The sequence below is a fragment of the Leptopilina heterotoma genome, unplaced genomic scaffold (genome assembly GCF_015476425.1).
Source record: "Leptopilina heterotoma isolate Lh14 unplaced genomic scaffold, ASM1547642v1 Lhet_235, whole genome shotgun sequence".
NCBI lineage: Eukaryota > Metazoa > Arthropoda > Insecta > Hymenoptera > Figitidae > Leptopilina > Leptopilina heterotoma.
Window position 1 is genome coordinate 325,480 of NW_025110952.1, and position 22,653 is coordinate 348,132.

The 22,653-nt window shown below is 27.9% G+C and overlaps 7 protein-coding genes across 8 annotated transcripts; 2 read left to right on the forward strand and 5 right to left on the reverse strand.

Moving 5' to 3' along the window:
* Positions 1 to 180: 180 nt before the first annotated feature.
* LOC122502689 lies at positions 181 to 2,407 on the reverse strand. Its single transcript, XM_043612854.1, has 3 exons — positions 2,309 to 2,407; positions 2,047 to 2,189; positions 181 to 784 (listed from the first exon to the last, which is right to left on the reverse strand). Exons 2-3 carry the CDS (start codon positions 2,181 to 2,183, stop codon positions 343 to 345), a joined length of 579 nt encoding a protein of 192 aa, XP_043468789.1. The 5' UTR covers positions 2,184 to 2,189; positions 2,309 to 2,407; the 3' UTR covers positions 181 to 342.
* Positions 2,408 to 2,715: 308 nt separating this feature from the next.
* LOC122502591 lies at positions 2,716 to 3,623 on the reverse strand. Its single transcript, XM_043612729.1, has 3 exons — positions 3,167 to 3,623; positions 2,905 to 3,016; positions 2,716 to 2,794 (listed from the first exon to the last, which is right to left on the reverse strand). The coding sequence occupies exons 1-3, from the start codon at positions 3,282 to 3,284 to the stop codon at positions 2,716 to 2,718; spliced, it is 309 nt and encodes a 102-aa protein (XP_043468664.1). The 5' UTR covers positions 3,285 to 3,623.
* A 1,372-nt stretch (positions 3,624 to 4,995) lies between these two features.
* Positions 4,996 to 6,857, reverse strand: LOC122502659. The gene is made up of 2 exons (XM_043612818.1): positions 6,750 to 6,857; positions 4,996 to 6,638 (listed from the first exon to the last, which is right to left on the reverse strand). Exon 2 carries the CDS (start codon positions 6,603 to 6,605, stop codon positions 5,049 to 5,051), a length of 1,557 nt encoding a protein of 518 aa, XP_043468753.1. The 5' UTR covers positions 6,606 to 6,638; positions 6,750 to 6,857; the 3' UTR covers positions 4,996 to 5,048.
* Positions 6,858 to 7,850: 993 nt separating this feature from the next.
* Positions 7,851 to 9,495, reverse strand: LOC122502608 (ribonuclease Oy-like). 2 transcript variants are annotated; one of them, XM_043612759.1, is made up of 4 exons: positions 9,326 to 9,495; positions 9,009 to 9,139; positions 8,404 to 8,902; positions 7,851 to 8,290 (listed from the first exon to the last, which is right to left on the reverse strand). In XM_043612759.1, the coding sequence occupies exons 2-4, from the start codon at positions 9,065 to 9,067 to the stop codon at positions 8,144 to 8,146; spliced, it is 705 nt and encodes a 234-aa protein (XP_043468694.1). In that variant the 5' UTR covers positions 9,068 to 9,139; positions 9,326 to 9,495; the 3' UTR covers positions 7,851 to 8,143. The 2 variants fall into 2 exon arrangements, with proteins under 2 accessions (XP_043468694.1, XP_043468693.1); XM_043612758.1 differs by lacking the exon at positions 9,326 to 9,495 and having other exon boundaries at positions 9,009 to 9,192.
* A 2,396-nt stretch (positions 9,496 to 11,891) lies between these two features.
* LOC122502636 lies at positions 11,892 to 13,794 on the reverse strand. Its single transcript, XM_043612787.1, has 2 exons — positions 13,687 to 13,794; positions 11,892 to 13,573 (listed from the first exon to the last, which is right to left on the reverse strand). Exon 2 carries the CDS (start codon positions 13,540 to 13,542, stop codon positions 11,986 to 11,988), a length of 1,557 nt encoding a protein of 518 aa, XP_043468722.1. The 5' UTR covers positions 13,543 to 13,573; positions 13,687 to 13,794; the 3' UTR covers positions 11,892 to 11,985.
* Positions 13,795 to 16,363: 2,569 nt separating this feature from the next.
* Positions 16,364 to 18,274, forward strand: LOC122502641. Its single transcript, XM_043612793.1, has 2 exons — positions 16,364 to 16,473; positions 16,585 to 18,274. Exon 2 carries the CDS (start codon positions 16,618 to 16,620, stop codon positions 18,172 to 18,174), a length of 1,557 nt encoding a protein of 518 aa, XP_043468728.1. The 5' UTR covers positions 16,364 to 16,473; positions 16,585 to 16,617; the 3' UTR covers positions 18,175 to 18,274.
* An 853-nt stretch (positions 18,275 to 19,127) lies between these two features.
* On the forward strand, positions 19,128 to 21,134 carry LOC122502632. Its single transcript, XM_043612783.1, has 2 exons — positions 19,128 to 19,261; positions 19,411 to 21,134. The coding sequence occupies exon 2, from the start codon at positions 19,444 to 19,446 to the stop codon at positions 20,998 to 21,000; it is 1,557 nt and encodes a 518-aa protein (XP_043468718.1). The 5' UTR covers positions 19,128 to 19,261; positions 19,411 to 19,443; the 3' UTR covers positions 21,001 to 21,134.
* The last annotated feature ends 1,519 nt before the right edge of the window (positions 21,135 to 22,653 follow it).

A 22,653-nucleotide genomic window follows, 5' to 3' on the forward strand; every position in this document is an offset into this window, starting at 1 on the left:
TAATTTATTGCATAAAAATTATTAGATAAATAAAATATTGTATTTTCTTTTAGGGAGAAAAGTAAGACATTTTTCAAATTATAATAAAAATATCTGAAGTCAAAAATAATTCTTATTAATTATTTAGTAAAATAGTTTTTGACTTCAAAAAAAAAATTTTTAAATCAACCAAAAATTTTTCTTAACATAACCTATAATTTTTTTGTCGCGTAAAGTCCCGTTTTACAGGAAAACGTTAAAAATATTCCCGCCAGAAAATAAAATATCAAAAATAAATAATACACAACTTACAATTATTTCTTATTTTTCTTTCGCAGTGAAAAAAAAATTTCTTTTTCAAAATCAAGTACAAGCAGTTGGGACATTTTTATCTCCTTTTTCAATATTCTGATTAATTTCCACAATTCTAAATGCTCGGAAAAAATTTGCAGCCTCCCTGAGAAATAATCCCGTCGCTTCGGCAATTGGTTCGCAGAGATCTTTCAATGATGTCGCCACATTATACAAGAGTATCAAAAATGGTTGTATTATTGCATTAAATAATATTGATAATAATGGTTTTATGAAATAGTCAGCGAACATTTGTAAAATTCCCACTGTTAATGGCCGTATTGTACTGTAGAGTATAAAACGAATGAATTGAAGAATAAAGGCCGTTAAAAATGCGCAACCAATGTGCGCAACAGCAAAAATTTCAGCCCAAAAGCGAGTTGCCGCATTTTCCGTTTTATCTGCACATTTTTCTGTAGCCAATATTGGCGGTGAATCAGTTGTTCGATAAAATCTAAAATTATATAGAAAAAAAAAGTAAATTCACACGTTTTAAATTATATTTTTATTAAGTTGAATTGTTAACATTATTCAAAATGGTGGATCCAACATGGCGAACAAAAATTGTTATTCACACAAAGTTTTATTCCAAAAATTATTTTTTATAGTTTTTTTTCAAAATTATTTATAAATTATTAAATATTTATTTTAAAAAACTCAACTTTTATACTTCGAGAAATTTAATTATAAAAAAAGGAAAATTGAAAAATTTTTGTTCTAGAAATAATTTTTCAAATTAATTAGAACTAAGGATCAAATTTTTATTCTTCTTAAACATTCCGACGAATATACAAAATTAAAAGAAATTATTTTAAATTCTTAATTCTGGTCCGCCATATTGGATTCGCCATTTTGATTTTCTCGAATTTCATAATTCTGAGTAAATAACTTTAAAAAAAATTGTAAAACTAAATTTGTGTTTGTTTAAAAAAAAAAACTTTTTGTAACATATTACTATGAAAATTTTGAGTCTATTTTCTAATAAAATTAATAATTCGGCTTAGAAATTTGGAAATCGGTTCCATGTAAATTTAAAAAAAAAAATTCTTGAAAGTTTAAAAAAATTTAATGAATTTTTGTAAAAATTAGAATTTTTTATTGAAAACTACCTATAGCGGTGAGAAAAAGAAAAATTGTAAAACAAATAAACAAATAAAGGTAAATAAACAATATAGTAAATAAATAATTATATTTAAATAAAATTAATTGAAAAATTGAAAAACAATAAATAAAGAAAAAAATTTGAAGAAACAATAGTAAATAAATAATTATATTTAAATAAAATTTATAAATCAATAAATAAACAGTGAATAAACAATAAATGAATAAATAGTAAATAAAGAATAAATAAAATAAATAAAAATTTTCTTTAAATAAATTAATAACAAATACCTAATTAATAAACAAAATAAATTTTAAAAATAATATTTTAAGATTAAATATAAATGAATATTTGCAAAATACGTAAATTAATAAATAAATAAAAAATAATAAAAAATATTTAATAAATAAACAATGAATGAATAATAAAATAGATAAATAAAATAAGAGATAAAAATTTAATAAATAAAATTTTAATTTTCATAAATAATATATAAACAATTAATAAATAGAAAATAAAAAAAAAAAAATTTTTTTAATTTAAATTATATTTAAAAATTTGAATAATTATGTAAATTTTCGAATTTATTAAATTTTATACACAATGCGACTAACGCTGAATTTCCATGATCAAAATAATAAATATCGATTTTCTCTGATGGTTTTTTCACTGTTTGTTCTAGTTTCTCTTCATTTGGATTTTCCATTTCTGGTTTATTCAACGGTATACCCTCGGATAATTCACAAAACATGTATGGCTGTAAAAAAAATTATATAACAAAAAAAAATAAATAAATATTAATGTGAAAAAAAATTTTTTTTTCATAAATAATTATTTCTCCAATTTGAAAAAATAATTTCTTTTTTTTTTAAAAACCTTTGAATAATGTTGACAACGTTTCTTTTTTAATTTAACTTCATACGTTTTATTTTTCCTACGAAAGTATCTTGATTTTGGCCATTTCCAATTGACACTATTACAAGTTTGAAATCTTTCTAAAATTATAAAATTATAATTAAAAAAAAAAAAAAAAAAAAAAAAAAAAAAAAAAAAAAAAAAAAAAAAAAAAAAAAAAATTATTTTTTGGTTAAATAATATTTTAGACAGTAGAAAATTTTTAATTTTAAATTAAATTGTTAACTTCTTTCAGATATAATTTTTATTTTTTTTTATTTAACCTAAATAATTTTAATTAATAATTCATTTGTTTCAATTAACAGTTAATTAATTAGATAATTTTTTAATTTTTTAATATTAATAATTAATATTTGTTTATTATATTTTTATATTATAATTAAACACTTCAAAACAGAAGTGAAAATATTACCTGATTTACAATTCACTGGAATTCTATTTTCAGCTCTTGAAAAATGAATGTAATTTAAATTGAGAAGATTAAAATTAATTTTTAATTTTGTATTTATAACCAATGAAAAAAAAAATTATATCGCAGCTTGTAATAAATTTCTTACGTTCCAAAAGTTTGACAAATGCAAAGTTTTTCATCATTTTTTAAATTTGAATTTTCCCCACGACAAGAAGTTGATGTGAGTCGATTTTCCAAAAATTGATTGCACTCATTGTCTGAAAAATTATGTCAATGTTTTGTCTTCTAATCTGATGAAAAGCAGTTTTATAAAAAATTTTCTTTTCTGTATTTTCTTTGCATAGTTATTATTATTATTATTTTTTTTTCTTAGAACATATAATTTTTTTATCAAAATCTCATCTCACACTTTGATGTTGGAATTTTATTTTTGAATTTGTCACTTCCATTTTCCGTTGATATGGAGGATGATAGATTTGAGGACACTGATGAATCGGAGCAAGGGCATTCCTTTTCTTCGCCCATCAACGTAAATATTTATGTGAATTATTAAAAAAGTGTTGGGGGAGAAAATAAAGAGCATAAACAACACATAACTGAAGTGTCAAAATTTGTACACTGTGAATATAATCACAATAATCACTCCGCAAAAAATTTTCAAAAAATTAAATGAAATGCGGTTTCTTTAAGATTTCTCACCGCTGATTACGAATCTGAAGTCAATATATAAAAATTCAAAATGGCGAATCCAACATGGTGGTCAAGTTTTGTAAAAATTCATCGGATTCCCTTCGTAATTCGTTTCTCGTAGGCCTTTATAGGTTCCGCTGATTATGAATTTGATGATGAAAATTTTTAAATCAACAATTTTAAAAATAATAGAATTTAAAAATTTTCTAATTTAAATTTTTGTTGAAAACACTAGAAAAAAATTTAATTTTGGAGAAATTATAAATAATTGCAGAAATTAAATTATTTTAAAATAAATTTTTTAAAAATAATTTGGATTTTTTTTGGAAAATTTTATTAAAATAGTAGATATTGAAAATCATTGAATTAAGAAAATTTTTGAATATAATTGAAATTTTGCAATGAGTTTTATTTATTTATGAAAATAATTGAATTTTACCATGAATTTTATAAAAATTCCTCAATATAATTGAATTTTGGCGAAGAATTTAATGCTAAATTTTAAAACATTTGATTTTTTTGAAAAAAAATTATGAAAATTTTATTTTAAATAATAAGTATTTAATCCTGTGAAAGTTTTATTACTTTCGAAAATAATTGAATATTCATGTAGAATTTTTGTCAAAATTTTTTTTTAAATAAATTGAATTCTTTTGTAAAATTTTATTAAAATAGTAGAATATTAAAAATCATTGAATTTATAGAAAATTTTTGAAAAAAATTTAAATTTTGACAAGAATTTTATTTTAATTTTTGAAAATAATTGAAATTCAGCAATGAGATTTACATTATTTATGAAAATAATTGAATTTTACAAAAAATTCCTCAATATAATTTAATTTCAGCGAAAAATTTAATGACAAATTTTAAAACATTTGATTTTTTTGAAAAAATTTATGAAAATTTTATATTAAATAATTTTATTCCTATATGGAACTTTTATTTTATTTTAAATACACTGAAACCCCACTTATTTGAACATGGCCCACGCAATTCGAAACAAAGTGTCGCGTTTATTTGTATTTAGGTCGACATAACCTATGTTGGTGACGTAATTCGATAAATTGACATGATTGGTTGGTTTTCTTTGAACTCAACCAATGGGAATGTAAGTATCTTTTCATTGGTCGCGTACTGCGCATGAGCTAAAATAAGTGAGGTTAGGGCTGATTCTAACTAAAAATAACTGAAGCAAAAACGGGTTCAAATAAACGCGACTTTAGGTAAACGAGACTTTAAATAAGTGGGGTTTCAGTGTAATTAAATTTTCGTGTAGAATTTTATCAAAAATTTTGTTTAATAATTGAATTCTTTTAGAAAAATTTAATTAAAATAGTAGAATATTGAAAATCATTGAATTGAGGACAATTTTTAAAAATACCTAATTAAAATTTTGCCTTGAATTTTATTAAAATTTTAGAAAATAATTGAATTTTATTACTTTTAAAAATAATAGAATTCTTATCATGAATATCGTAATTTATGAAAGTAATTTAATTTTGCAATAAATTTTATAAAAAATTCCAAAAATTATTGAATTTCGGCGAAGAATTTTGCTATTTATAAAGATAATTCAAATGTTGACGAGAATTTGACGATTCATAGGTCAACATAGTATATCGTTTTTTCTTGGGCCAATTCTTTTAACTTCTTCATGATACTCTTTTCACGTTCTAAAATCGTCGATTTATTCTCCAAAGACGAAAGAGTAACAATGATACACCTTATTTTATCTCCCGATTGGCTAACACAATCTTTAGTAACCTCCACTACACTATCAATATGAAATTTAGTTCCAGGAAGCAAAATCGTTTCATTCTCGTCCTTAATTAGCAAATGATTAGCTTTAGCTCTTATTATTGGTTCAGCAAAACTCATTTTATAGAGAACTCTAGTTTGACCAGCTCTAGTGTTCTGGGAATATTCGATAGCCTTGTTTATGTCAGTAGACGTTGATGAAAATCTATTGAATTCAAATTCCCTTTTTTCGTCTGCAAGTACTTGATCAATATCTGCAGTCGTTCTAGATTCTCCTCTGAATAACTGTTGAGCGAATTGCTCGCCAGGCGTTTCGAATTGTCTGATTGCCAATCTGTAAATGGCGTTTTTCATTCTTCTTTCCTGATCTGAGGGTTTGTGCATTTTCACAAATCCATCGTCGCCGTACCATCTAAGTGCATAATAATCTTCGAATCGCATTTCCTTGAAAGCTTCTAGTCTCTTGAAGTCCTTTAATACTTTGTCAACTGGTAGAATTTTCCTAATATCAGCATTCTCTTTGAGTGGATACAGAGTGTCGATTCTCTTTGTTGCATCAGCGGCGGTTAAATCTTTATTGTCCATCACTTCGGAATATTTTAATTTGTAGAAGTCATCAGCAAGTTCTATTTTTAAGTCTTCGGCCCATGGGGGAATCTTCTGGAATTTAGTGTTCGCCCAGTCTTTGACAAAATTAAGTTCTGTTTGCTTTGGTTCCTGGAAGGCGTATTTTGATAGCTCGTCTGCAATTGCCTTTTCTATAAGTTTGTTGTTACTTGCTTTTGCCAATTTAATTGCTGCCTGCATACTTTTTATTCTGGATATTAAATTACGGCTCAATGGAGATCGCCTTGTGCGTGATTTTCCATTTCTGGGTTCGGATGATTTTCTAATGTTTCCCGGTAGCAGCGGTTGGATAAAATCGTTAAATACTTGTTCCACTGCAAGGGTATCGAGATATGATGTTTCGCCCTTTTCGTTTTGAAAACCCACTCTATGCAACGTCTCTTTAAGTTGTTGTGGTAATCGAAGTGAATAGTCTGAAGAAGACATCGAACTGTATGCTATGAAACCTTCAATACTGCCGTATTTGTCAAATACAGTAGATTCAATGACATGATTCAACACTTTGCTGACAACATTGGGATCTCTAGCTCCCTTTAGTTTGCAACTGGTTCCCACCTTTTTGGCTAGGTAAAGCTTCTTCTCGTTCAGATCCAGATCATTGTTGTCCAGAAGAAAGTGATACAAGGCATTTACTGTTGCAATCGGTTTATGGATGTCAGATTCCTTAAGGAAGTTTTCCGCGTAGAGAACATCACTCATTGATCTCATGCAACTTAATATGGAGACCATTTGAAGGGTTCCCAACGGATTCACAAAGTTTCCCACCTCCATTTTCTTTTCTCACTTAATGCTCTTTAATTTTCTCTAAAAATAAACGAAAGCAGTTTTTTTAATTTACAAAAGAATAAAGTTTAAGACTTCTTAAATGATAAATATGCTTTTCTAATTGTTAACGAATATTAATGTTTTACCAACCTTATGCTTTGCCTTGTTGTACTTTACTTTTGTTGTAATAGCAAACAAATATTTTTGAAGTAATTGAGGTACTAATAGATGAATCCACCTAATAAGTTTAGATACTTTTTCTTACTGATTATTTCTAATGTTTCTACTTTGCCTTATATACGAAATTTACATCCGGTTTGATTAGAAATATTTTTCTGTTTTGTAAATTTATTGGCTAATTAACAATTTTGACAAATTCTATTAAAACGTGTTTTATATTGACACAACTGTACAATAGTGTTTGTTATAATAATCTAAAGCGCAAAGTTAAACATATTTGTCTAATTCGCCTTCTATGAATATTCTTTAAATTGCTTCAAATATAAAAAATATTGACTACTTGTAGTGGTTACGTGATTTATGGAATGGAAATAATTAAGATTTACTGTTACGCATCAATAAACTCTAGGTGTAAATTTTGTCAATATTTTTGTCGATATCTATATGAGTTGTCTAGTCAAATAATATTAATACACTTGTCTGAATAACTTTTTGAAAATGCTGGTTTATCTGGTTAATAGAAACATCCACCTGAAAACTTTCCAATAATTGGGATATAGCTGTAACCAATATTCATTATATCTTAATAGAACTATATTTTCATTCATCTATAATTAAGTTTGACAATATTTGTCTCATTTTCTTTATGTAGTTTAGACTAATAGTACATGTTGCATGTTGTTTCATATGCATTTATATGTTGCCTTTCGGAATGTCATTGCTTCCAAAATTTTACTAAACTGAAAACAAACACTTGGTCACTACATTTCTAATCTATTTCATATATTGTGTAAATCATTTATTCTAAATTGTAAATACGGTCTAGAATTTAATGGATTTTGGTCTTTGTTAAAAATGTTTGCATATATAATTTAGGTTCTATTAATTTTCTTTGACATACTTCGAAAGTGTATAAAAATATTTACTTGCTTTAATGCTGACGTGATTATTGTCAGGAAAGAATTAATAATTACTGATACTACGCATAACTAAAATATTTTTTTGTCGTTATCTATAAAAGTAGTCTAATCGAATAATATTGATACAAATGTGACAATAATGTTCTAAGAGTACTGTACTGAAATTTTATTTGTATTACAAAAAGCTAACAATTTATACAGAACCGATGAAGACATAAACATCCACTGATGTATGTCCACTTCATATGTAATTTTTGATGTAGCATATTAAGCTTAAATTTTCTAAATTTTACATTCTGTTAAGTTCTCAAATTAATCTTAATTCTTTCGTAGTAAAAAGGAATGATCCACAATTTATATCACATATAGATTGACTTTATTGAGTTTAAAACAGCGAATTCGAAAATGGATTTTTAATAATGATAATTTATTGATTCACTGGAATTACTTATAATCATCCTGTCGTTCTGGGTAGACCACTAATTTTGATTGCTCACAATTAGTTTCGAATTTAAAGTGATCTCTGCAGTCGATCAATCGTAATTCCTTGTTTAAACAAATCCTGATTTCCAGTAAATATTGATTTTTGCTCTAGGAAAAGAAAAAACGCATTATACAACTTAAAAAAAACTGCTATATATAAATCAAATAACAGATTTTTTATATTATAAAGAGTTAAAATTTCTTAAGGAATATATTTCTACCTTGCGGCGTTTGGCACACATGACATTTGTCGAAACTCCTAAATTTTCCTTTAAAGCATTCAAAATTTGTCTAACGTTGTATATTCCACCTGGTGTAATATTTGATCTTTCGAAAATATTCTTGATATTATGTATTCTATTTAGCTTTAATCCCATTTTAAAATATTTTTCCATTGTATTCATCGAGTTCAAAGTAATAGAACATGTTCCATGCTTATCCCACTCGTGCTTCCAAAATTTCTCCGAATTATTGACATGGACACTTGGCCACTTTAGTTCTAACTCATTTCTTATATTGTCCAATTTATTTACCTGAAATAGTAAATCCGGTCTACAATTCCATGGACTTTGTTGTTGATATTGACTCGGCCAAATACCATGAATTGTCCAATGATCCTCTTGCGGAAGATTACATTTGTTCTGTGGTATTTGTGATTTAATGCACAAACTTTTTATCCACTGTTGACTAAACACTAACAAATCAAAATCATTGTCTAACCTGAAAGAAAATATTTTTAAATTCCTTTTCTTTTGATTTTTCTTTTTTTTTAATTTACTTCATTTGATGCATAATGTACTGTTATAAAATTTTCAATAAAACTTACGTGAATGAACTTTGTACGAATATTCCGAATATGAGAAAAAATATACGCAATGTATCCATTATAATTTTTTTGTTAAAAAAAAGTTCTCAAAGTTGGAGTTTTTAATTTGTGTAGTGTATGAAAATTGTTACCTTCACAATAAAGAATAGAAGGAAACATTAAAAAATACTTAAATAATCAATTACTGTGTAATTTGAAAACAAAAAAGTATTGAGAAATATTCTTATCAATGTACATTGTACATTTTATCATGATGTATATTTATCTTTCTTTCTATCAATATTTCGAATTTTAGAAAAATTATTTTTTCTACATACCTTCTTCTATTTTTAGTAAATCAATTTGTATCAATCATTTCTTAATCTTATTAATAAATAACTTTTTTCAGTTTGAAAAATATTAAAAAATTTGACTTATAGCCTTTAAAGTTTCCATCTTTGAAAAATTTTTAAAAAATTTTCCTCGTACTCGTATGACCGGTTAACAAGCGAATGTGTTATTTTTTTAATGGGAAAAAGTTATATGTATATATGTGTTTGTTTATCAATCAAATTGATCATGTTACATAATTATACGTTTATCTCATTGTAAATCCCAGGACGTTGTCTATTATTTCATATTATTCATTGTTAGAGTTAAAAATGAAATTAGAAAGTTTCAAGGAAAATATTTTAAATAATTTTTTGTAAACCATTTTATTACACAGACAGTCCAAATGAAAACAATTTTTTTAGGGAAGAAAATAAAAAGTACAGATATAAGATAATTAGCAAATTATCAGCAAATTATTAGCAAATTATTATACAGAAACTTATTATATTCTTTTTAAATTAATCTAGGCCGTCGGTGTATTAAACATTAAATAAGAAAATATGATTTATAGGCCATAGACAGTTTCGTAATTCGAAAATGCATATATGTCTCATTGACACAATTCAATTCAACACGTCTTCAACGGGTTTTAGGATCTACAATCATATTTAAATTTATGTATTTAACGTTGCTTAAAACATGTTTAAAATTTATGAAAATGAATGTTTTAATACAAATATTTCAATAACATTGTTTCCAAAAAAAAAGCAAAGTAAAGAAAATCAATCAAGCTGTAATATTGTAAAAATTTACAATTTACAAATATTCTCCACTTTAATTTAATTAATTAACCTTCATTTTTTATTATAAATTTGGAATAAATTAATTAATCATTATGATTTCACAACAATTTGAGACAAGGAAATTATTTTTTTTTAAAGAACAATAATTTATGTAAATTCTTCGATTAATTATATAATTCACGTTCGAGTCAACAATAAAAGAAAATTTGAAGATTTGAAGATTCAATTAATTGTTGGATTATTCTTTTTGATTGTATGTACCTGAGAAATTAATGGGCAAAATCAACATCAATTATTTTCCGTTATAACACTATTTGGTTTCATAAGAAAAATTGAAGATTTATCCAATTCTTGGAAGGCTTCGTTACGCACATTTGGGTCGTTGCTCAAATCTCTTAATTGCTTAATGAAGATAAAGTCCTTAATTTGTCAACCAATATTATGTCAATTTGGAGTTTAAGAAGATTACGAATTTTATTTTCAATATTTTCTTGGCAATTTCGATTTTAATACTTGGTTTTGTCAAACAATTATATTGGAGGAGTATTGTAATGATCAAATCAATTGCTGATTCAGAAGATTTTCTCATAACTTTTAATTTGAATTTTATTAATGTCTTTAAAATTAATTTATCAATTGTTTACCGTTCATTATTGTTATAATTTTTGAATAATTCGATTTTCAATTTTTTGTTAGCAACAGATCTCCAGGGAAAATAATAAACAATCGATTAACTTTAATTCTTTTTGGAATTCGCACTAAAAACGTTTTAAAACGGCACACGAATTCCTATCGGAATTTAACCCAAAATCTGAACGAATTTTGGAAGAATTCTTAACGAACTCCAAACGAAATTCGTACGAATCATATTCACCTGCGAGCTGACTCTAATGGCCCATTTACATTGCCAAAGAGCAGCTGAAAGTTTTTTGTACTTCTTCTATATTTAAGTGATTTTTCCAAACCAGCAAACTGTCCGGGATTATCCCTAGATATTTTGCCTGCCTTGTAAATTGAAGCTCTTGCCCGGACAGCTTAAGTGGGCACACCAGAGATGGAGATCTATTTGTTGTTTGAGACGAAAGTTACAATCAAACGACATTTTGATTGAATATAGGATTCAGTGCAGTTTTTGAAATTTTTGACTACATAACTCTTTAAATTTGAATCAGCGAAAAGTCGCTAATTATGCAGCTGATTCAATCAGCGTATATGTATACACTAATGAAACAGCGATTAGTCACTGATATTTCAACCTATATACGCTGATTGAATCAGCTGCATACTTATAGCTGCATAATTAGCGAGTTTTCGCTGATTCATATTTAGAGAGAAGATTGCACTGAATTTCCTGATAAATGTTTAAATGCGACCAGAAAAAGAGAAAAGTAATATAAACGATTAAAAATATAAAATCTAAGATGTTTCTATAAAAATATTTTATTTCTTGTTATTTTAAAGTTAAGTGTTCAGTGTTTAATTATCAATAAAAGTTCAGACAAAAATTACTTTTTTATAATTTTTAAAGAATTTTAAAAGACCATCTCCCCCGGACTTACCCTATCTTCTACCCTAGGTGAGTTTAATTATCTTTTTGAAAAATAAACAAGTAATTAAATTTTCTTAGTCAGAGAAGGTTAAAAAAGATATAATTCATAACTGGGTTTAAAATTATTATAAGCAACACACAAAAATTTTGATAAAATGTAATTTATTTACAAAAGGTTATTAAATACATATACAAAAGAAATAAATATTAAAAGCTGAATAAAAATTAAAAAAAATAACTTATATTGTCCTCGCGTTCAACTTGTTCTTTAACAAACTAAGCTTTCTAAAATTACTTACAAGTAATCTTTTATTCACAGGTCAACATAGTATTTCGTTTTTTCTTGCGCCAATTCTTTTAACATCTTCATGATACTCTTTTCACGTTCTAAAATCATCGATTTATTTTCCAAAGACGAAAGTGTAACAACGATACATCTTATTTTATCCCCTGATTGACTGACGCAATCTTTAGTATTATCCACTACGCTGTCAATATGAAATTTAGTTCCAGGAAGCAAAATCGTTTCATTCTCGTCCTTAATTAGCAAATGATTAGCTTTAGCTCTTATTATTGGTTCAGCAAAATTCATTTTATAGAGAACTCTAGTTTGACCAGCTAAAGTGTTCTGGGAATATTCGATAGCCTTGTTTATGTCAGTTGACGTTGATGTAAATCTATTGAATTCAAATTCCTTCTTTTCGTCTGCAAGTTCTTGATCAATATCTGCAGTGGTTCTAGATTCTCCTCTAAATAACTGTTGAGCGAATTGTTCGCCAGGCGTCTCGAATTGTCTGATTGCCAATCTGTAAATTGCGTTTTTCATTCTTCTTTCCTGATCTGAGGGTTTGTGCATTTTCACAAATCCATCATCGCCGTACCATCTAAGAGCATAATAATCTTCAAATCGCATTTCCTTGAAAGCTTCGAGTCTCTTGAAGTCCTTTAATACTTTGTCAACTGGTAGAATTTTCCTAATATCAGCATTCTCTTTGAGTGGATACAGAGTGTCGATTTTCTTCGTTGCATCAGCGGCGGTTAAATCTTTATTGCCCATCACTTCGAAATATTTTAATTTGTAGAAGTCATCAGCAAGTTCTATTTTTAATTCTTCGGCCCATGGGGGAATCTTCTGGAATTTAGTGTTCGCCCAGTCTTTGACAAAATTAAGTTCCGTTTGTTTCGGGTCCTGGAAAGCATATTTTGATAGTTCGTTGATAATAACCGTTTCTGACAATTTGATGTTACTTGTTATTGCAAATTTAACGGCTGATTGCATATTTTTTGCTCTTGCTATTAAATTACGAATCAACGGAGATCGCTTTGTGCGTAATCTACCATTCCTTGGTTTTGATGATTTTCTTTTATTTTCTGGTATCAGCGGTTGGATCAAATCGTTAAATATTTGTTCCACTGCAAGAGTATCAAGATATGATGTTTCGCCCTTCTCGTTTTGAAAACCCACTCTAAGCAACGTCTCCTTAAGTTGTTGTGGTAATCGAAGTGAATAGTCTGAAGAAGACATCGAACTGTATGCTATGAAACCTTCAATGCTGCCGTATTTGTCAAATACAGTAGATTCAATGACATGATTCAACACTTTGCTGACAACATTGGGATCTCTAGCTCCCATTAGTTTGCAACTGTTTCCCACCTTTTTGGCTAGGTAAAGCTTCTTCTCGTTCAGATCCAGATCATTGTTGTCCAGAAGAAAGTGATACAAGGCATTTACTGTTGCAATCGGTTTATGGATGTCAGATTCCTTAAGGAAGTTTTCCGCGTAGAGAACATCACTCATTGATCTCATGCAACTCAATATGGAGACCATTTGAAGGGTTCCCAACGGATTCACAAAGTTTCCCACCTCCATTTTTCTTTCTCACTTAATGCTCTTTAATTTTCTAAAAATAGAAGAAGCAATTTTTTTAAATTTCCAAAAGAATAAAGTTTAAGACTTCTTAAATGATAAATATGCTTTTCTAATTTTGTTAACGAATGTTAATGTTTTACCAACCTTATGCTTTGCCTTGTTGTACTTTACTTTTGTTGTAATAACAAACAAATATTTTTAAAGTAATTGAGGTACTAATAGAAGAATCCACCTAATAAGCTTAGATACTTTTTCTTACTGATAATTTCTAGTGTTTCTACTTTGCCTTATATACGAAATTTACATCCGGTTTGATTAGAAATATTTTTCTGTTTTGTACATTTATTTGCTAATTAACAATTTTGACAAATTCTATTGAAACGTTTTTTATTGACACAACTGTACAATTCGTTTTGTTATAGTAATCTAAATTATATGGTTAAAAATATTTACTGCTTGTAGTAGTTACGTGATTTATGGCATGGAATGAATTAAGAATTACTGCTACGCATTAATAAACTCTAGGTGTAAATTTTGTCAATATTTATGTCGATATCTATATGAGTCGTCTAATCAAATAATATTAATACACGTGTGTGAATAACTTTTTGAAAAAGTTGGTTAATCTGGTTAATAGAAACATCCACCTGAAAACTTTCCAGTAATTGGGATTCAGCTATATCCAATATTCATTATATATCTTTATAGAATTATATATTCATTCATTTATAATTAAATTTGACAATATTAGTCTTATTTTCTTTATGTAGTTTAAACTAATAGTACATGTTGCATGTTGGTTCATATAAATGCATTCATGAGTTGCTTTTTCGGAATGGCGTTAGTTTCCAAAATTTTCCCAAACTATGAAAATATACACTTGTTACTACTTTTCTAATTTATTTCATATATTATGTAAATCATTTATTCTAAATTGTAAATCCGGTCTAGAATTTAATGGATTTTGGTTTTTGTTAAAAATGTTTGCATATAATTTAGGTTCTATTAGCTTTCTTTGACACACTTTGAAAATGTATAAAAATATTTACTAGCTTTAATGCTGACGTGATTATTGTCAGGAAAGAATTAATAATTTATTATACGCATAACTAAAATCTAAGTGTAAATTATGTCAATATTTTTGTCGTTATCTATAAAAGTAGTCTAATCGAATAATATTAATACAACTGTGTCAATAGTTTTCTAAACATGCTGTACTGAAATTTGATTAGTATTATAAAAAGCTAACAATTTATGCAGAACCGATGAAAACAGATTTATGTAATATCTCTTTAGTTACTTCCAACTCGCAGATTCTAAATAATTCGGATATAGATGTAATCAATCAATGTGTAACTAAATGTGCTGATTACGATTGACTAAAATTTATTTATTTTTGTAAAAATTAGAGAAATTCTATTTGTTTTTCAATCTTCCTATAATAAACCATTAAAGATACGTCTTATTTCCATCAGTCTGAAAAGTAGAAAATTGAAAATCATTTTTTTAAATGCTTGATTAATTATCTTCACTTCGCATATTTTGGAAATAATATTACTGAAATATGTGCATTAAAGCATTTATAAATTTCATAAATTTTAAACAAGTTTTAAGTATATAATCTTAAATGTAATGGTAGGTACTAAAACCCGTTGAGGACGTGTACGACAGCTAGTATCCAATAAATTGTATCAATGAGACCTACATGTGTTTTCGAATTACGAAACTTTCTGTGGCCTATAAATCATTGTTTCTTATTTAATGTTTAACACAACGTCGGTCTAGATAATTATTCTATCAAAAAAATATTGCTTTTCTAATTAATTGTTTATCAAAATTTTGAAAAAAAAATTGTTTACAATGTTATCCATTTTAAACTGAAATAGATGATTTCTTATATTTTTAAATTAATTCATAAATTTATCAACTTGTACTCCCTAGATTGACCTCTATGCTTCTTTGGTATCGTGGGCTACTGTGGAATAAAAAACATCTCAAACGCTTGATGCTCTCTTGTAGCTGGAACCCATGCATCTTACAATTAAAACAGTGGTGACGTTATGCTGTTAAGTGCTGTTAAGGCCCTAGAAATTTATTATGATAAAAATATTTTTATCCTTTCGGATATAGCAAGTCAGCGATTTTCTCTTTAAAACGATTTGGGTGCTTGGCCACAGTGGATTCATTGGTAATGATAAAGCGGATTAATTAGCCAAAGCAGATGCAAGAGACTAACTTATAGGGCCTGTGCCTCTAATTGGTGATTCTGAAATATATTTTGGTCAATTGTAATCAGCCCATTTATATAGTTCTATAAAGATATAATGAATATTGGATATAGCTGAATCCCAATTATTGGAAAGTTTTCAGGTGGATGTTTCTATTAACCAGATTAACCAGCATTTTCAAAAAGTTATTCACACACGTGTATTAATATTATTTGATTAGACGACTCATATTGATATCGACAAAAATATTGACAAAATTTATACACATAGTTTATTAATGCGTAGCAGTAATTCTTAATTCTTTCCATGCCATAAATCACGTAACCACTACAAAGTAGTCAATATTTTTATATTTGAAGAATCTTAAACAGTATTCAAAGAAGGTGAATTAGACAAATATGTTTAACTTTGCGCTTTAGATTATTATAACAGAAACTATTGTACAGTTGTGTCAATAAAAAACGTTCCAATAGAATATTTCAGAATTGTTAATTAGCCAATAAATGTACAAAACAGAAAAATATTTCAAATCAAACCGGATGTAAAATTCGTATATAAGGCAAAGTAGAAACACTAGAAATTATCAGTAAGAAAAAGTATCTAAACTTATTAGGTGGATTCTTTTATATAAGTACCTCAATTACTTCAACAATTTTTGTTTGTTATTATAACAAAAGTAAAGTACAACAAGGCAAAGCATAAGGTTGGTAAAATATTAACATTCGCTAAAAATTAGAAAAGCATATTTATCATTTAAGAAGTCTTAAACTTTATTCTTTTGTAAATTAAAAAAACCGCTTTCGTTTATTTTTAGAGAATATTAAAGAGCATTAAGTGAGAAAGAAAAATGGAGGTGGAAAACTTTGTGAATCCGTTGGGAACCCTTCAAATGGTCTCCATATTGAGTTGCATGAGATCAATGAGTGATGTTCTCTACGCGGAAAATTTCCTTAAGGAATCTGACATCCATAAACCGATTGCAACAGTAAATGCCTTGTATCACTTTCTTCTGGACAACAATGATTCGAATCTGAACGAAAGGAAACTTTACATAGCCGGAAAGGTGGGAACCAGTTGCAAACTAAAGGGAGCTAGAGATCCCAATGTTGTCAGCAAAGTGTTGAATCATGTCATTGAATCTACTGTATTTGACAAATACGGCAGTATTGAAGGTTTCATAGCATACAGTTCGATGTCTTCTTCAGACTATTCACTTCGATTACCACAACAACTTAAGGAGACGTTGCATAGAGTGGGTTTTCAAAACGAAAAAGGCGAAACATCATATCTTGATACTCTTGCAGTGGAACAAATATTTAACGATTTGATCCAACCGCTGATACCAGAAAATAAAAGAAAATCATCGAAACCAAGAAATGGTAGATTACGCACAAAGCGATCTCCGTTGATTCGTAATTTAATAGCAAGAGCAAAAAATATGCAATCAGCCGTTAAATTTGCAATAACAAGTAACATCAAATTGTCAGAAACGGTTATTATCAACGAACTATCAAAATATGCTTTCCAGGAACCAAAGCAAACAGAATTTAATTTTGTCAAAGACTGGGCGAACACTAAATTCCAGAAGATTCCCCCATGGGCCGAAGAATTAAAAATAGAACTTGCTGATGACTTCTACAAATTAAAATATTTCGAAGTGATGGGCAATAAAGATTTAACCGCCGCTGATGCAACGAAGAAAATCGACACTCTGTATCCACTCAAAGAGAATGCTGATATTAGGAAAATTCTACCAGTTGACAAAGTATTAAAGGACTTCAAGAGACTCGAAGCTTTCAAGGAAATGCGATTCGAAGATTATTATGCTCTTAGATGGTACGGCGACGATGGATTTGTGAAAATGCACAAACCCTCAGATCAGGAAAGAAGAATGAAAAACGCCATTTACAGATTGGCAATCAGACAATTCGAGACGCCTGGCGAACAATTCGCTCAACAGTTATTTAGAGGAGAATCTAGAACCACTGCAGATATTGATCAAGTACTTGCAGACGAAAAGAAGGAATTTGAATTCAATAGATTTACATCAACGTCTACTGACATAAACAAGGCTATCGAATATTCCCAGAACACTTTAGCTGGTCAAACTAGAGTTCTCTATAAAATGAATTTTGCTGAACCAATAATAAGAGCTAAAGCTAATCATTTGCTAATTAAGGACGAAAATGAAACGATTTTGCTTCCTGGAACTAAATTTCATATTGATAGCGTAGTGGAGAATACTAAAGATTGCGTTAGCCAATCGGGAGATGAAATAAGGTGTATCATCGTTACACTTTCGTCTTTGGAAAATAAATCGATGATTTTAGAACGTGAAAAGAGTATCATGAAGAAGTTAAAAGAATTGGCTCAAGAAAAAACGATATACTATGTTGACCTGTGAATCAAAAATTACTTATTGAGAGTAATTTTATAAAACTTAATTTGTTAAAAAACAAATTGAACGCGAGGAAAAAAAGTATAGTTTTTAATTTTTATATGTATTCAGCTTTTAATATTTATTTCTTTTGTAAATGTATTTAATAACCTTTTTGTAAATAAATTACATTTTATTAAAATTTTTGTGTATTGCGTAATAATTATTAACCCAGTTATGAATTATCTTTTCTAACCTACCTTACCAAAGAGAATATAATGAGTTATTTATTATTAAAAAAGATAATTAAACTTTTCTACAAAATTTTGCGAATTGTTAATTGTGCAAAACTACGTTCGGCCAAATGCGAGGCCAAATGCAGTTCCATCAAATGGCATATTTAGAGAACATTCATACGCTTTTTAAACTATTGCGTAACACAAGGTGTTCACTTTTGAAATGGTTAATCTTTGTTTTTAAAATAAAAGTTTAATTAAGAAAACATTGAGCAAAAATATGTTTCTATTTAGAATAAATTGTTTGCCTCTCTATAGAATTATTATCTTATTAATAAAATCAAATATTATAAGAACAATTTCAAAAAAGTATTGACACGTTGTATTGATATTAATAAACTAAACAAATCATATAGATAAGGAATTAATATTGACATATTTTATGTTACGTATTCATTTATGCGCTTCAATAATTGTGAATTCTTTCATGTCATAGAAATTACAAAAACACTACAAATAGTAAATATTTATACATATTTTTTGAAAAATTTGAAAGAAAATAAAAATACCGTAAATTAGGGTAATACTTTTTATTTTATAAAATTAATTGGCATAATCAAAAAGATTCTAGACATTTGTGTCAATATGAAATCTTTTGAAGAAAATTGGCTTATTCATCACTTAGCTAATGAATGTTACAAAAAAATATTTCTAAATAAATCGGATAAATTTGGTATAAAAGGTAAAGCAGAAGCAGTAGCAAAGAGGAAGAAAAAGTGTCTAAACTTATTAGGTGGGTTTTTCTATTAGTACCACAATTACTTCAAAATTGTTTGTTTTTCATTACAACAAAAGTAAAGTACAACAAGAAGTATAAGGTTTGTAAAATTTTAACTTACTTTATTATCTTACAATTACATTACAATTGAACAACATTCGCTAACAATTAAAAAAGCATATTTATCATTTAAGAAGTCTTAAACTTTATTCTTTTGTAAATTAAAAAACTGCTTTCGTTTATTTTTAGAGAAAATTAAAGAGCATTAAGTGAGAAAGAAAAATGGAGGTGGGAAACTTTGTGAATCCGTTGGGAACCCTTCAAATGGTCTCCATATTGAGTTGCATGAGATCAATGAGTGATGTTCTCTACGCGGAAAAATTCCTTAAGGAATCTGACATCCATAAACCGATTGCAACAGTAAATGCCTTGTATCACTTTCTTCTGGACAACAATGATCTGGATCTGAACGAAAGGAAACTTTACATAGCCGGAAAGGTGGGAACCAGTTGCAAACTAAAGGGAGCTAGAGATCCCAATGTTGTCAGCAAAGTGTTGAATTATGTCATTGAATCTACTGTATTTGACAAATACGGCAGCATTGAAGGTTTCATAGCATACAGTTCGATGTCTTCTTCAGACTATTCACTTCGATTACCACAACAACTTAAGGAGACGTTGCATAGAGTGGGTTTTGAAAACGAAAAGGGCGAAACATCATATCTAGATACCCTTGCAGTGGAACAAGTATTTAACGATATTATCCAACCCCTGCTACCGGGAAACATTAGAAAATCATCCGAACCCAGAAATGGAAAATCACGCACAAGGCGTTCTCCATTGAGCCGTAATTTAATGTCCAGAATAAAAAGTATGCAGGCAGCAATTAAATTGGCAAAAGAAGGTAACAATAAACTTTCAGAAAAGGCAATTAAAGACGAACTATCAAAATATGCCTTCCAGGAACCAAAAGAAACGGAACTTACTTTTGTAAAAGACTGGGCAAAGACTAAATTCCAGAAAATTCCCACCTGGGCTGATAAATTAAAAATAGATCTCGCTGATGACTTTTACAAATTAAAGTATTCCGAAGTGATGGACAGTAAAGATTTAACCGCCGCTGATGCAACAAAGAAAATCGACACTCTGTACCCACTCAAAGAGAATGTTGATATTAGGAAAATTCTACCAGTTGACAAAGTATTAAAGGACTTCAAGAGACTAGAAGCTTTCAAGGAAATGCGATTCGAAGATTATTATGCTCTTAGATGGTACGGCGATGATGGATATGTGAAAATGAACAAACCCTCAGATCAGGAGAGAAGAATGAAAAACGCCATTTACAGATTGGCAATCAGACAATTCGAGACGCCTGGCGAACAATTCGCTCAACATTTATTCAGAGGAGAATCGAGAATTACTGCGGAAATTAATCAAGTACTTGCGGACAAGAAGAAAGAATTTCAGTTCAATAGATTTTCGTCAACGTCAACTGACATAAACAAGGCTATCGAATATTCCCAGAACACTTTAGCTGGTCAAACTAGAGTTCTCTATAAACTGAATTTTGCCGAACCGATAATAAGATCGAAAGCTAATCATTTGCTGATTAAGGTAGAAAATGAAACTATTTTACTTTCTGGTACTAAATTCCATATTGACAACGTAGTGGAAGATACTAAAAAGTGTGCTAACAAGGCAGGGGAAAAAATTCGGTGTATCATTGTTACTCTTTCGTCTTTGGAAAATAAATCGACGATTTTAGAACGTGAAAAGAGTATTATGAAAGAGTTGAAAAAATTAGCACATGAAAAAACGAAATATTATGTTGATCTCTAAAAGGAAAATTACTTCAATGTTCGCCCGCAACGGACTTTTAATATATTTATTGGTATTAATAACTTATTTTACTTTATTACTTACCTTCAGCAATTTTGTATACACTGTTTGATAATAAATTTAAAAAAAAAAGATTATATTTTCGTTTATTTTTTATATCCTTCCTCGATCAAAACAAAACGGATCTTAGTTTTGCAAAAGATTGGGCTAACGCCTGAATCCAGAAGAATTCATCTACAGTCGAACCTGTCGGAATGAAAATCTTATTTAAAACATTTTTTTTTAATTCGAAAATGTTCAACAAAAATTATTTTCACTTAATTCCAGAATATTGTAGAAATATTACAGAATTAAGTTATAAAACAATTTATTCAAAGATTATTTACTGTGATAAAAGTTAAAAATCGAGTTGCAATCCGACAGGTTTAACTGTATTCTCCTAATAATTATAAAAATGGTTCTTTTAATCTACGATCTAAATTTAAAGTAAATTTTGTTATAAAGACAGAAATGCTTTTGAGAAATCAAGATTTAAGAAAAAAGAATTTTAAATTATTCGGAATCATGAGTATGTATGTTAATTTTATAAAAAGTACTTTGCCGAGAATGTTTGAGGTATAGCTGATCACGAATCTGTAGTCAGTTTTTTAAAATTCAAAATGGCGGATCCAATATGGCCGATTATTTTTAAAAAATTGATCGAAATTACTTGAAATTAACTATTTTAAGTTTTCGAGGTCGCTGATTACGAATCTGATATTAGATTTAAAAAATTCAAAATGGCGGATTCAATATGGCGGATAAAAATTAAAAACTATTTGGATTTGCTTGAAACTTGTTACTCGGGGGTTTTCAAGGTCGCTGATTACAAATCTAACCTTGGATTTAAAAAATTTTAAATGGCGGATCCAATATGGCGGAGGAAAATTAAAAACTGTTTGGATTTGCTTGGAACTTATTACTCTGGGGTTCAATAGAAGAGAAATAATAAAATAAACTAAAGGGATTCTGTTGAATAGCTATTCAACAGAATCCCTTTAGTTGAAAATTTTAATTTTGCCGAAATAATTAATAAATATAAATTTCACTGTAATATACTGAAATGCAATATTATCAAATACAATAAAATTCAATAATTAGAAAATTGTTCAATTTCTCTAGTGTTTATATTTATGGAAATAACAAATATATTATAATAATAATGTTTCAAGGTTTGAATTTTTGTTTCTTCTCTTTGATTCATTCGATACGATTTATTTAGAATGGACTTTTTCACATACAACACATCGAAGTTTTTTTCTCTCCATACCAATAAGTATGGAAATTTTCTTCGCACTGTGAGATTGACTCTTTTACACATCAAGCAAAAATTTTTTTTTTTTTTTGCTATTGTGATTAACAATTGTATTTTTATTTCTCGAACTGCTCCAATAAAAAATTTTATTATTTAAATAATTGGAATTTAATTTCTTTTTTTTTTTACTTTGGGACCTTGAAATAAAAATTTTTGAACCTTTCTTCAAAGAAATTTTGTTTTACAATAACCAGATTTTTTTTTTTTTGGTAATTATTAGTAATAAGAGAAATATTACTGAAAATTTCTGAAATCAGTTCTTTTCTTTATTCGCGGAAACTTTTTCTATTTAAATTTAA

What these genes read in the sequence shown, in the direction of transcription:
- LOC122502689 (XM_043612854.1), bottom strand. Translation starts at nt 2,183, where the DNA reads ATGTTTTGTGAATTATCCGAGGGTATACCGTTGAATAAACCAGAAATG. An exon ending in TTTGATCATGGAAATTCAGC is followed by an intron (nt 785 to 2,046) that starts GTTAGTCGCATT and finishes ATATAATTTTAG; the next exon opens with ATTTTATCGAACAACTGATT.
- LOC122502591 (XM_043612729.1), bottom strand. Translation starts at nt 3,284, where the DNA reads ATGGGCGAAGAAAAGGAATGCCCTTGCTCCGATTCATCAGTGTCCTCA. An exon ending in TAAAATTCCAACATCAAAGT is followed by an intron (nt 3,017 to 3,166) that starts GTGAGATGAGAT and finishes ATAATTTTTCAG; the next exon opens with ACAATGAGTGCAATCAATTT. An exon ending in ATTTGTCAAACTTTTGGAAC is followed by an intron (nt 2,795 to 2,904) that starts GTAAGAAATTTA and finishes TCATTTTTCAAG; the next exon opens with AGCTGAAAATAGAATTCCAG.
- LOC122502659 (XM_043612818.1), bottom strand. Translation starts at nt 6,605, where the DNA reads ATGGAGGTGGGAAACTTTGTGAATCCGTTGGGAACCCTTCAAATGGTC.
- LOC122502608 (XM_043612759.1), bottom strand. Translation starts at nt 9,067, where the DNA reads ATGGATACATTGCGTATATTTTTTCTCATATTCGGAATATTCGTACAA. An exon ending in TTCGTACAAAGTTCATTCAC is followed by an intron (nt 8,903 to 9,008) that starts GTAAGTTTTATT and finishes ATTTTCTTTCAG; the next exon opens with GTTAGACAATGATTTTGATT. An exon ending in TGTGTGCCAAACGCCGCAAG is followed by an intron (nt 8,291 to 8,403) that starts GTAGAAATATAT and finishes TTCTTTTCCTAG; the next exon opens with AGCAAAAATCAATATTTACT.
- LOC122502636 (XM_043612787.1), bottom strand. Translation starts at nt 13,542, where the DNA reads ATGGAGGTGGGAAACTTTGTGAATCCGTTGGGAACCCTTCAAATGGTC.
- LOC122502641 (XM_043612793.1), top strand. Translation starts at nt 16,618, where the DNA reads ATGGAGGTGGAAAACTTTGTGAATCCGTTGGGAACCCTTCAAATGGTC.
- LOC122502632 (XM_043612783.1), top strand. Translation starts at nt 19,444, where the DNA reads ATGGAGGTGGGAAACTTTGTGAATCCGTTGGGAACCCTTCAAATGGTC.